Consider the following 14,251-nt stretch of genomic DNA (forward strand, 5'->3'; position numbering starts at 1 on the left):
TAGAACTTTTTAAAGGCACAAGATTTTAATTTCTCCTTCCCACCCTCCTTCCTTCCCTCACCAGAAGCCGGGAAGGTGCTTTGGAGCAGTGGTCCTTTCAGAAGAAGGCTTGGTGTTATAGATGAGAACTAGGTCTCAGAGTAAATTAGAAGGTTAGTTTTGGATTAGTTTTATGTGTCAACTTGGCTAGGCCGTAGTGCCCAGTTACTTAATCAAATGCAAATCGAGGCATTGCTGTGAAGGTACTTTGTAGATGTGCTTAGCACTTACAATCAGTTGACTTTAAGCAAAGCAGGTTACCCTCAATAATAAGGGCGAGCATCATCCACTCAGTTGAAGGCCTTAAGAGCTAAAATGCAGGTTTCACGGAGAAGACAAAATTGTGCTTCAAGATGGTAACATTAACTCCAGCCACAGTTTCCAGCTGTCAGCCTCCCCTATGGCTTTCAAACTTGCCAGCCCCCGCAGTCATGGGAGTCAATTTCTTAAGTAAATAAAAGAGTGAGATATATAATATATATGTATGTATATATAATAAGATCTTATGTATACAATAGGATATATAATATGTTATCTATATTTATCTATCACCTGTCTCTATCTTCTATTGGTTCTGTTTCTCTGGAGAGCTCTGACTGATAGTGAAGAATGCTATACTTTCTATCCTCTCCTGCTTCCACAGTGGGAAAATCTCTGTTTCTCTCTCACACACACCATTCACGGTGCAGAATCACACATGACAGATTTATTCTATGAGCTGAAGGTGTGAGATTGTCTAGAGCTCCTTATTCAAATGCCAGCACTATCCTGAACACCTGGTGAGAGAAGGAGGATGCTGAAACAAAACATATGAAGGTACCAAGAACAAACATCTTTGTGGTTATTCCAGGGAAGCCAAAGTAATTAGAAGAAACGCCAATGGTAGGCACTCCTCATGTCTTTTAGAACTGACTGTGGCCAGGAAATATGAGTATAGGAAACCATTAGGGAAGCAGGTGGGGATGAGACTCATCAGAATGCAGTGGTTCTAGGTCTTTTCCCCATTCAAGGAGGGCTTTGTTCAAGTGCCAACTTATGAGGATGCCTTCAGTGTCATCACGTATGGGTGTTTAACCTCGGTGGTGAAGATGGGTACCATGAGCAGTCTTGGAAGCTGGCCATGTGCTTCTGAACATGTAAACTGCAAATTCAGTGATGGAAAGATTGAGTGGTGCTGGGAAGGAAATAACAGAATGCTCGAGAATGGGGAGGTAGTTTCCTCTTTCCATTCTTTAGTAGAATATATCTAAGAGAATCTTTTCTGACTTAACTGTCTCTGTAGCAGTATCTAGATGGAAGATGTACTGTGGCCACTGCTCTTTGCCTGCTGGGTTTGGTCTGCCTTTTCTAAGGGTGGTTAACATTCGTAAGCTTTGAGGTCTTTAAAAAATTTGGTCCTAATTCCCTCCCTGTGGGGAGAAGAGATTTTATACCCAGGGCACGCCTAGATCATATATCATTAAAGTAGTGCTTGACTTGCTGAAGCAAGCCAAAACAAGGAAAAGATGTAAAACAGATACCCTGATAATGGCATACTCACAATTTGACTCAGTTTTAAAAGCAGGTCTTGCTGTTAGGGTATAAATTTAGGACTGAATTAAAATTCTTTCCCAGAGTAGCCTTTGGATTCTTTCTCAGAGTAGCCTTTAGGATTTTGCTCAGCGCCTGCTATGGTTGTAACTGGTGGAATAGACATTGGTATCTGTGTACACAGTGGGGGCTCTGATTGAAAACCCTGAGAGTTTTTAGAAATGAAGAACCCACTTTTGTATTTCTTTGTGAATGATCAGGTCACTTTGGATTAATCAAATAGTATCACAGTCAGTTTGACCTTTAAAGGGATGAGTGAGCAGTCAGTAAGTGGCTAGAATAAGGCTTCTGTGGGTCATTGGCTTGTTTCTCTATATCAAAGAGATAATGTCCCAGAACTATAAGGCTGGTTGGTATCACAATTGCTGTATAGCTTCTGCTAGACAAAAATCACAAAACCTGCCTTAAGAGCACTTCTTAATTTCTGCTGTCTTCTTGATTTTGTGTCTCCCTGTAAGCTCCTACCTGAAATTCTTTTTGAAACAAAGCTGAGCAATAAATGCACACGTGTAGGCCTGTGCTCCAGCTCCGGATCATGTTCACCGGCAGCCTCACGCCCTAGATCCAAACCACAAGACAGCAGAACACTGTGTAACCACATCGATGGCAGTTTCTTTTTCTTTTTTTACCTCTGAAATCAGTTAAAGCTAATTAAGGAAAAATGAATTTTGAATGTCCAAACAGAAAGAAGCTAGTGATCATTAGGCTCCTTCATTCTCTAAATTTGCCAAAGTTAATGGTAAAAAGAAAAAGAAATTGTAGACATTCTATATCCTTTTACTCTTACTCTCTTGAGGGAATGAGGGACTGAGACCCTCTTTATTTCACTTTGCAAGATTGTTTTTGACATCCTAGATAGGAGAATATTTGTTCTATTAAAAAAAAACACACACGCAATAAGCCTCGGGGCACAAAAATTCAGTATCTCTCTTAGTAACTCTAGTTTATTCTGCATCTGGAAATTCTTGTGTCTGACTTGATTTCTTTCTACATCAGTTTATTTTTCTTAACTCAATTTTTATTGAATATGATATAGTAAAATGCATAAACTTAAGTGTATGACTGATTTTTTTTTTACAAATATGTATGCACATGTGACCACCACCCAGCATCTTGGAATCCTCTCTCTTGGACCCTCTCAGTCAACACCGAACTCTCAAGGGTAATTGTCACCCTAACTTCCATCAACATAGATTAGTATTGCCTGTCTTCGAACTATATAAAAGTGAAATCATGCAGTACTGTTTTGTATCTGGCTTCTTTCATGCAGCGTTTTATGTGTGAACTTCATCTACATTGTTAGGTGTAGTAGCAGTTTATTTTTCACAGTTATATAGTATTCTGTTGTATTAATATGGCTTATATGTATCCATTCTACTGTTGATGGATATTTGGATTATTTTCATTTTGGGGTGATTATAAATAAAGTTACTATGACATTGGTTGTCATGCCTTTGGGTGAATATATGTCCTCATTTCTGTTAGGTGGGAGCGGGTCATAAGGTGTGAAATATTCTACTTTAGTAGATACTACTAAAGATTTTTCCAGAACGACAGTAATAATTCACAGTCTCTCCAGCAGCAGTTGACTGTTACAGTCATTGCTCATTCTCAGCAACTGTTGGCATTATCGGTTTCAAATTTTTTAGCCATTCTGTTGGGTGTGTTAAGGTATCTCATTGTAGTTTTAATTTAGCCATTATTAGGCTAATAATGTTAAACACCTTTTTAGGAGGTGTTTTATTGGCACTTCTTTTATAAAGTGCCTGTTGCAAGTCTTTGCCCAGTTTTTTCTTATTGATTTAAAAGAGTTATTTTGGGTAAGTCCTTTGTCAGGTATATGTATTTTATATATCTTCTCCCACCTTGTAACTTGCCTTTTAACTCTCTTAATTGTGGCTTCTAATGAAGACAGGTTTTTAATTTTAATGAAGTCACATTTATTTTTTCTTTTATGTTTTATTTAAGAAATCTTTGGCCAGGCACGGTGGCTCATGCCTGCAATCCCAGCGCTTTGGGAGGCTGAGGCAGGTGGATCACCTGAGGTCAGAAGTTTGGGACCATCCTGGCCAACATGGCAAAACCCCATCACTACTAAAAATACAAAAATTAGCCAGGCATGGTGGCATGCATCTGTAATCCCAGCTACTTTGGAGGCTGAGACAGGAGAATCGCTTGAACCCGGGAGGCAGAGATTGCAGTGAGCCGAGATCGTGCCACTGCACTCCAACCTGGGCAACAGAGTGAGACTCTGTCTCAAAAAATAAATAAATAAATAAATAAATTTTTAAAAAAACTTTGCCTACACCAAGGTCTTGAAGATACTGTCCTATATTTTCTCTAGAAGCTTTATTGTTTTACTTTTCACATTTATGTCTGGGATCTCTCTGGAACAGAATTTTTTACATGGTATTGGGGGTGGGGGATAAAGTTCCGCTTCCCCTCAGTACCCAGTATTGAAAGGACTGCCCTTTCCACTCTTCTTTATGGGCACTTTTGTCATAAGTCAGATGACTGTCCTCTGAGTGCCTGTTTCTGGACAGTTTATTCTGTTTTTATTCCAATGTTTCTGACAATTTGATCAGTTTTACTTTATAAGAAAGTGTTGGTATTCAATCCTCTGACTTTGATCTTCAGAACTGACCTTGCTATTCTTGTTTTTGTTTTTCATTTCTATTATAAATTTCAGAGTCAGCTAGCCAATTTGTATAACACATACAGAAGCCCCTTAGGGTTTTCTTGGGGGAAGGTGGGGATTACTTAATTCTCTAGAACAATTTTAGGAGAATTAACATCTTTCTCAGTGTAAGCTGATTTTTTCATATTCTACCTTTAGTGGATGTAAAAGCCCCGCTTGCCCCATTTGGGCTGAATGAAGTCTCGGGCTCCAGCGTGAGCCACGGATTCCCACTGTTATTTGAGTTCCAAAGGGAAGTTGGGTTGCGAATCTTTTTTTTTTTTTTTTTTTTTTTTTTTTTTTTTGAGACAGAGTCTCGCTCTGTCGCCCAGGCTGGAGTGCAGTGGCCGGATCTCGGCTCACTGCAAGCTCCGCCTCCCGGGTTCACGCCATTCTCCTGCCTCAGCCTCCCGAGTAGCTGGGACTACAGGCGCCCGCCACCTCGCCCGGCTAGTTTTTTTGGTAGTTTTTTAGTAGAGACGGGGTTTCACCGTGTTAGCCAGGATAGTCTCGATCTCCTGAGCTCGTGATCCGCCCGTCTCGGCCTCCCAAAGTGCTGGGATTACAGGCTTGAGCCACCGCGCCCGGCCTGGGTTGCGCATCTTTAGCGACTCCTCTGGATCTTTTCTGTGCCATCTCTGCCCTGCTCTGTGACTTAGGAGGGTGACTGGTTTGGGCTCATGCAATGGGCTCCTTTTCCTCTGGCTTCCAGTTATGTTAAGGCAGGCAATCAGAAGGAGAGAAGAGCGTGAGGTTCAGGTATTTATTTCCTGGCTTCCTCCCTGCCAGATCATTTTGGGTTAGCTGTGTCCCTACCAATGGCGGTTACAATTCATACCTACCAGGCAATCTTTTCCTTCTAGCCTTCTCTCTCTGGCTCCCCTTCAGCTTAAGGGTAGTAATGGCTCCCCCAAACCTAATGTGGGTACCACATTAACCCTCGTTATTTCCCAACACCTTTCCAAACCTTTGTTAAGCACTCTCCAAATCATGCAGTTCACGCAGGTCATCTGTTTCCTGCCAGGACCCTGATTACTACAGAAGTGGCGATTTTCTAGGCAATATTAAAAGGTACTTTGAGAATGAGGACCAGTTACACCAATGGTGATAACCTTGCTGAGTCTGCTTACAAAATGTGTCTCTGGCTAAACCTGCCTGAGTACAGCATAGAGGCTTTAGCTTTCTCTTTCTGGTATCGTGTTAAAGTATCAAGGGACTCTTTATGATTTAAAAAGTAAGATTAGTAGCCTTGAAGTGTGCCCTTAAGTGTCCATAAGCATTTTAGCCATGAGTTATTTTTCACTTTTTGCCTTACTAAGTTGATAATAGATGCTTGTGGTGTTTGTGCTTGCATCTGAGAAATATCCACAGCACTGCCTGAGGATGTCAGTAGGAGAGGTGAGAGTGTCAAACAGGAACAGACTTTATGACTTTAAAGTAATAATAAAATTGCTGCTATTTGAAAAATTAGGCTCGAAGCACTTCTAGGGACCTCAGCCTCAAGCTGCAGTGAACAAGAGAGAGTTATTCTAATTCTTAAATGGAGTCTTACATTGAAGTTGTTGAACTCCTCTTTTGACAGTTGGGTTATTTAGTTGTCTGCTTTAGCAATGAATTTTTGGAATGACATCTGTAGTGCTGGTGAGGACTGCTGAATTTCTTGCACTGAAATAGAAATCAGGATGTCATTTGCTGACAACGGTAATTAACCCGAATCACAAATCAGATTGTGCTGGCAAATATGACGGTGTAATAACTGCTAGAGGTTCAAAATGAAAAAGTCAATAGCAAATAAAACAGGATATCACATAGTTTTTAATGAAGCTTTAGCTTCTTAAAAAGCGAGCCTAAGTGGAGTTCCCTTTTCAATTGGACAAGGCTACTTAGGTGTTCGTTTCTGTGCATGCCGAGGTGAGTTGTGGCTTTTGTTTTTGGTATCACCTGGTGCAGCTACTGATTTGCTGTCTACAGTAGCCCCTTTGGTTTACTCTCCAGGTAGCATCCCTGTGGCATCACAACCCCCCAGGCCATGTGCCCCAGGAGACCGCATCATCTCCTGTACTAGAAGTGGCAAAATGGTGGCCATTAGGCATGTTTGTTTGTCCCACATATTACTTTTATAAATAGTTTAAAACTGGGAGACACAAATTAAAGAAAAAACAGTTTCTGATTTTTCTTGGAAAATGGGATGATCTGAATACTGTGGGGCCTCCTCACCACATGGTGATGATGGGCTGTGATGGGGGGGTGGGGCGCATGCTCAGCAGGGAGCCATGGTGTCACCTGGCTGCAGGACCCACCTGACCTACGAGGCATGTGTTGATGTGTTAAATACATCAGGGGTGGTTCTGGGTACCACAGGTGAGGAAGAGAAATAATTGATTCTATTATTTCTGTCTGTGTATCATTGGTATAAGAAACTCCAAGCTCCAAGAGGCCAGAGACCTTGTCCATCTGTCTTGGTATACCCCAAATTCATAAATGTTAATTGAACTGAAAAGAACCTCAACTTAGGAAGGTAAATCTGGTGATGGTATTCAGGGGGCTTAAAGGAGGGTACTGAACATTTGAAAAAGACTATAACCATAAGGATGGCTAAGGACACAGACTAAGACAGTAGCAGAGGGAAGAGGGAAAGAGGAAATCCTGAGACAATTCAAATAAACGTTCATTAGATTTAGAGACCGGTAGGATGTGAAGGAGAAAAGGAAAGGATGATCTTGAAGCCTCAAGGGGTAGTGGTGCCATTAGTCCAGTTAGGAGGATGGTTGGTGAAAGCCACAGGATCCTTTCTGCTTCCCTATCTCCAGTCTTTTGACATGAGGAATCTCGGGCTTAATCATACTGATTTAGCTAATGCTAATAATGAGCTGAATTGTCCCCTTATGTTTTTAATCCCAGAGCTAAGACCATCAAGAATACAGTCTCTGTGAACCTAGAACTGACAGCAGAAGAATGGAAGAAGAAATATGAAAAAGAAAAAGAGAAAAACAAGACTTTGAAGAATGTTATCCAGCATCTGGAGATGGAGCTGAACAGGTGGAGGAATGGTAAGGAAAAGTAAAGAGGAAGAGTGAGGCATGAGTGTGTGCTTTTTATTTTTATTTTTTTTTGAGACGGAGTCTTGCTGTGTCACTCAGGCTGGAGTGCAGTGGTGTGATCTCGGCTCACTGCAACCTCTGCCTCCAGGATTCAAACCATTCTCCTACCTCAGCCTCCCGAGTAGCTGGGATTACAGGCACGAACCACCACACCCGGCTAATTTTTGTAATTTTTTTTTTTTTAGTACAGATGAGGTTTTACCATGTTAGTCAGGCTGGTCTTGAACTCCTGACCTCAAGTGATCCACCCACCTCGGCCTCCCAAAGTGCTGGGATTATAGACGTGAGCCAACATGCGTGGCCGAGTATGTGCTTTCTTCTTCTTGTGACTGTTGGCATCCTGGGAGGCACTTGGGAAAGCTGGGACAATGGTACAGCTTGATTCCTCCTGGCAACAACCTGTATGAACAAGCAGAGATTTTCTTAGTCCCTAACACAGGCACCATCCCCATCCCATCACTTGGCTAGCATGCATTGTTAGTGTGGACCAGTGATTATCTGCAAGACTGCCTTAATCTGCTTCCAGTGAGATGCCCTCTATCCAATATTGTAATAACTTGCTGGTACCCCTATTTGTAGGTTAGAGGAAAGTGCCTGAGACTTAGTGGCTCAGACTGCTTTTGACTTAAATGAAAAATGTCATTCTCTCCTATGTGAGTTTTATCACTGGTTTGGGGTTAAAAGTCTACCTCTGGCAAATACTTGCATTTTTTGACCGAACTCATCTTCATGCCAGAAATATAGGGCTCTTGAAGGAGCCCTGTGCTAAAATGGAGTCTTAAAGGCTTGGTTCGTGACTCGTTTTCCTTCTTCCCCAAAACATTCTCTTTGGTTTGTTCTACAGGGAGAAAATATCTCAGAGAGCTGACATGCAGTGGGTGGGTGGGTTGTGGGTGAGGTGTTAAGAGGGGTTTCCAGATCTAAGTGCAGACAGATTATTTTAGTGATTTTAGCATTGTGACGTAGGTTAGAAGGTAGAAGGCTTTTTAATTTTTTTTTTCTTTTTAACTAAAATAAGGCAGGTTGGTGTGTGTGTAGGGGAATGGCGGATAGTTGGAAGTGGTTCTTCAGGTCCTCTGCTGCTGTACTCAGTACTTTAGGTGCTGCAGCAGTGCCTTAGCTTTGGGTAAGTGTAGGAGCCCGGGGGCTGTTGGGCAGGATCTGGAGGTAACACTGACTGTTGGTAACTGCAGCAGATTGTCTTGTGATTACATGTTTGCCACTGCTTTTTGCTAGTAAGGGTGAGGTGTCAATGAGCTATTGTTTAATAGAAAAACAATTACGTGGCAAACGAGAATTCAAGACAGGTTTCAAAAATGACCTAGTAGCCTAAATAACATGATTCTTTTACTTTTGAAAGATTTTCTAGCAGCACACGTGTTTGGAAAGCTGCTAGAATAATTGAATAATTCAGCACCTGAGGCTGGTGGATGATTCCTTGCAATTTGGCAGGAATGGGAGAGTCGGGAGCAGTAGTTGGCAAGGTGGGGAGTAGCCATATGAAGTTTTATTTCGGGAATCCTCCAGGTCAGTTCTCTGTTGGGTGACCAGGACATTTAGTAAAGGCTTTTGGTAAAGGATTGGAGGTGCTGGCTTTAGAAACATTACAGGGTGGACAATGAACCTTTTTTCTCCCATCCTTTTCCATCTCTTGCCGAACTTTAACCTTGAAGTTCTCTATCCCTCATCAAATGCCATCCTCTGGGATCTGCCCACTGCCCTGTTTGCCTGACTCACCGTCATGCCTAGCATCTTTTGGGCACTCAGTCCTGTTTTTGGCCTCTTTACTTAACCGTCAATCTTCAAACACCTTGCAAATCTCCTTAGAAATGTACTGTTTTCTCCCAGCTCTTTGGGAGGCCAAGGCGGGCAGATCAACTAGGTCGGGAGTTTGAGACCAACCTGGCCAACATGGAGAAACCCTGTCTCTACTAAAAAATACAAAATTAGCCAGGCATGGTGGCAGATGCCTGTAATCCCAGCTACTTGGGAGGCTGAGGCAGGAAAATCGCTTGAACCCCAAAGGCGGAGGTTGCAGTGAGCCGAGATCATGCCATTGTACTCCAGCCTGGGCAAAAAGAGCAAAACTCCATCTCAAAAGAAAAAAAAGAAATGTGCTGTTTTTGGTGCCCTCTTGGATGAGATCCTACACGAGCCCTTAAGTTACATAATTTGGGAAAAATAATGTATGATGATATACTCTGGCACAGAGTAGACCTCCAATAAATGTATGTATAGCAAACATATGCTTAATGCAGGTGCTGGAGATTAAAGGGTGGGCAGTCAGATGTGGTCTCTGCCCTCAGGACGGTCTGAGCTGGGAGGGAGGTAAATGCCAGTCCTCACCAATAAATGTATGATGGTCGTCCATGCTGCATACCAAGAACGGAAAGCACAGGTGTCAAGAGTTATACAACAGGGCGCCCTGACCTTGACTGAGAAGCCAGTGAAGAACGGTTCCTTGAGTATGCAATATGGAGATTAGTATCTGAGAGAAGCAGCAGTTAGCCGGGCAAAATAGGGGACATGAGGTGAGGTGGGGGCTCCGAGAATGGAGGACATAGGCCAGCAGGGAGCAGTGGCCTGAGATGGGCTGGAGGAATAGGCGGAGCTCTCCCGTGTTCAGGATTTTGGTCAAGGGTGTTAAGCTGCAGGTCATACCTTCGAATTTTTGAAGATCCATCGGCTGTATTGGAGAGTGGACTGCAGGTCAGAGAGGAGAGCTGGGAGCTGGGGTGGTCTTCCAGGGATGAGGTGATGGTATTGAAGTGAGAGGGCAGTAGGAAGGGAGAGAAATGGATGAACCTGGGAGGTATTTAGGAGGAGAAATTAGCTGGGTGTGGTGAGGAGTTGGCTATGGGAGAGGGACGTTTCAATAACAGCGGTGAGTTTTCCGGCTTGCCGAGTTGGATGGAGGGTGAGACCATTCCCTAAGACTGGGGATGCTGGAGGAGAACCAGGGGTGAGGGAGGAGCGAGTTTTGGGTTCCCGTGAAACATTCAGGGGAACATTATTCAGATAAGAAGTTAGGTCTGAGGGTCTGGAGCTCAGAGGATCTGCTTGAGTTGGAGTCATCAATCTTTTGGTAGTAATTGAAGGCATAGGTAGGCGTGAGGGCCCTTTGGACTACAGAGAAAGAAGAGAAGACAGAGAGAGTCTGAGAGGCTCCCAACACCCCCATTGCCACGTCATCAATGGTTGTGATGGGAGAAGGGAATTGGAGGGATTCCACAGAGCTCTCCTTTCCTCCCCAGCTAACATTTGTATTTAAAGGTGATTTTTCTGGGGGCAAAATTCTTAAATGTAGAGAACTGACTCTAGTGATGTAAGTTTCAGGCGAGAAGGAGAGTAGTGAGGGGCAGTGAGGAGGTGGGGAGAGGTCCTTTGTCCCATGGAGGGGGCAGATCTACCTCAAAGAGTAACTCTGCAACAGACCAGGCCAGGCTTTTCGTTATGTTCTGAGTCTGGGCATTTAGTCCTCAAGTAGCCAATATGACCATGAATGACAGGCCCAAAAATGTCCCCAAGTGGATCAGTCTCTGGTAAAGCTGCGATCTGAACAGAGTGGGCCTGACTCTAAAGTTCATTCTCTTTCTATTGTCTGCACAGCCTGCTCATCAAGCTGATTTGTGTGCAGGGCCAAGTAGATGGGTGTAATAAATATCATGCCAAAAAAAAAAAGGGGGGCACTGGAAGCCCTTCCATAGTGTCCCCACATGTCCTAATTCTTCAGAGCAGAAGATAATGAGGGCATGGCTGGTGTGTGTAAACGTGAGAGCTGGGCTTTTGAGATGTGGAGTAAAAAAGCATCAGTGCCCTTCACTAAAACCAGAGCAGCAGGATATTGCCAACTTTCCTTTGAAACTCAACACACACATTGGTTCTAAACTTGTAGGAGGTGGCTACTTAGTTCCCCTCAACATTTCCTGGGTATTGATATTTCCACATTGCGGTCTCAACGAGTTAAAGAGGCCTTGTCAATAGTGTGCACTCTCCCCGGGAGAAAGATTTCTTTCTTTGCATGGTATTTATAATTTAAGACTTTGGCTGCTATACTTCAGCTGCTGGAGAGCAAGGAAGGAGTGTGTGTAGCCGAGTGTGTGTGCATGTGTGTGTGTGTGCATGTGCATGCGCATGCTTGTGCTTTTTCCTACTTGCTGTTATATAGAATGAAGTAGCAATACAAAGGAGTAGGAAATCAACTACAGATCAGGTGCAGGCAGATAATGGAGATAAGTGAAAATAGATAAGTTTGATGCAGTTGGCAGTGATGGTACTGTGCCACAGGACAGGGCATGCCCTGCCCTAAATCATTCAAAATTGGTGAAATACTACATTGTCTATTACATGCCTAGGGGTTGGTCTCACCCTCCCCCACACCTCCACCTGTACCAATTTTCAACCCTTTGTAGCTCGATGGGTGCTATAGATTGAATGTTTTGTGTCTACCCAAATTCATATGTTGAAATCTTAACCCCTAAGGTGGTGATAGTAGGAGGTGGGGCCTCTAGGAGGTGATAGGGTTCTGAGGATGGACCCTCAATAATGGGATTAGTGTCCTGTGAGTTCTGAGAGAGCTTCCTTCCCTCTGGTCTCCACTATGTAAGACTATAATGAGATGCCATCTGCAAACCCAGAAGAGGGCCCTCACCAGGAGGGCCCAACCATGCTGGCACTCTGATCTTGGACTTCTAGCCTCCAGAACTGTAAGAAATAAATTCTGTATAAGCCACCCAGTCTATGGTACTTTTCTTATAGCAGCTGCAGCTAAGACAGGGGCCACTTCAGAATGTAGGCCGAGCAGTTTTCTCCTCTGGGCACTGTTGAACCTTGATTCTCAGAAGAAGGCCTGTGACTCATATCACATACACTACACTAAGCTTTAATTCCTTTCTGACATTACCATGGAGGCAGGATAACTCCGGGCTTGTGCATGGGGCTAAGGAGAGCCACCCACTGGCCTGGTTCCGTTCCCCAGGGTGCTAGTTAGGATCCTTGGGTTGCAAGCGACAGGAATTGATACTGCCTGGCTAAAGCCAAAAGAGAATGCGTTAGAAGGACACGAATGATTCGCAGACTCCAAAGGATAGCGGAGGCAACAGGCTGCTTCAGGGATGCAGGCAGCAGGCAGCAGAGACAGGCAGGTCTCTTAAGTGGCCGCACCTGGAATTAACGCTTTTTCCCTTCTCTATGTGATTATGTTGGAGAAGCAGAGGCCCAGGATAGAAGTGGGAATACTGTGCTTGCTGGTGTGCCTTGGCTGGGGAAGAGCAGGGCACTTTGATCAATTGTCTGATGAAGACTGCACACAGTTGAGGGGGCTAATTCCTTAAAAGGAAGTTGAGCTGCTATTTTGTAAGAATGGGTGTCGAGTGGCTGAAAAGCAACAAATGTTCACTACAATCTACTAGTGACATCTTGTGGGCCGTAATCAATGGCTGGTCTTTCTTCGAATCTGGAGGCTCTGTTGGCTCTTTAGCCTCACAGAGATTCGTTCAGCCTGCTTGCTTAAGGAACAGATAGATGGAGTGGGGCAGTTGCCAGAAAATGGAATTTTTTTTGAAAGCTCTATTGCTTTGTTGCTCATATGTGCGGAAAAGACTCGAACAATCCTATATATGGAGATAGAGTTAGATAGTTGGATTCAGAGTGAATTACAGCTCCAACTCATGTTAACCTCCTCCCAATCCATCAAGAAAACTCTTGACAGGAGGACGGGGAGGGAGGGGTGAAGGCTGCGTGCACAGCTCCCTGTTGCTGCCAGGTCAGTCTTCACACGTGCTCTCTTCTGATACTTTGAATTTTACACTTGAAAAATAATTTTTTACAGGGATTTAAGTCAGAAAAAGGAGGACCTGAAAATCCAGGTGTCAGGAGAACAGGGAAATGACTGGCAAATTGGTGTATCTGCAGATTCACTTCTCTTGTATAATTGCCTGTAAGATTAAAAAACAGTGGATGTAGATTTACCTTATCTGCTGAAGTCATGTGAAGAAATAATTTCATCACAGACTGAGGAAGTGTGGAAAAATCGGCAGTCTCTAACGCAGATTTGTTCATCCAGCTCAAAACCCATGAGGCCAGCAGGCATGGTTCAGTAACTAGCTAAATCTGTAGCCTCTAGTCTGATTTGGGGCTTTGTGGAACTTTGGGACTGCCACAATTGGAACACAGTTTGCTTTTTTAGCATTAAATTTTCGAAGATGCTGGCCCCCTTCTCAGATCCATGATTATAATGGACTCTCAGAAATTAACATTTCATTGGAAAGATCTAATTTACTAGGCCCTCTGCTTGCTTTTGAGAACACAACCAAACCCTGTAATAGAAATACCTTAGTCTGTCCACTAAGAGAATGTTGTGGCCTGTTCAGGAGGTCATGAATGTAAGGAGGATGCAGAGTCCCAGGTGACCAGTTTATTAGAAAATCGCTCTGGGAGGCATTAGAGGATGTTTTAAGCTGCTTACAGTATTTTTAGGAATGAGGGTGAAAGATGCTATTTGCATGCAAAATAATCTCATCAAGGAATTTTTTTTTTTTTAACATCACATTTATATAATGACATCTTGTAGCCAGCTGCTCTCACCCATCTGGCAACTTAAAGATTTCCTTTTAGTTTCTTTGATATAGAAATTACCTACCATTAGGTCTGCCACTGGGCCTATTTAATTGGTATTAAAAGAAAGCATCTCGTTTGCCAGATCTGCTGTGGTTTCTGGCGGAAGCTGTGAGTGACCAGCAAATCTGCTCCAGAGTTACTGAGAGAATGCAATTACCTTTCTGTGTTCTCCTGAGGCTTTAGGAACTCAACTTATGAAAAGGATAACTAGCTTGTTGCTATTTCA

General features: G+C 43.3%; 1 protein-coding gene across 1 annotated transcript in view; it reads left to right on the forward strand.

Moving 5' to 3' along the window:
• Positions 1-14,251, forward strand: part of KIF5C (kinesin family member 5C) — a 152,215-nt gene that overhangs the window by 80,314 nt on the left and 57,650 nt on the right. The window contains exon 11 of the mRNA XM_028830683.2: positions 7,208-7,356. Within this exon, the coding sequence (XP_028686516.1) occupies positions 7,208-7,356 (149 nt within the window). The remainder of the gene's footprint in view (positions 1-7,207; positions 7,357-14,251) is intronic.

The sequence above is a fragment of the Macaca mulatta genome, chromosome 12 (genome assembly GCF_049350105.2).
Source record: "Macaca mulatta isolate MMU2019108-1 chromosome 12, T2T-MMU8v2.0, whole genome shotgun sequence".
Taxonomy (NCBI): domain Eukaryota; kingdom Metazoa; phylum Chordata; class Mammalia; order Primates; family Cercopithecidae; genus Macaca; species Macaca mulatta.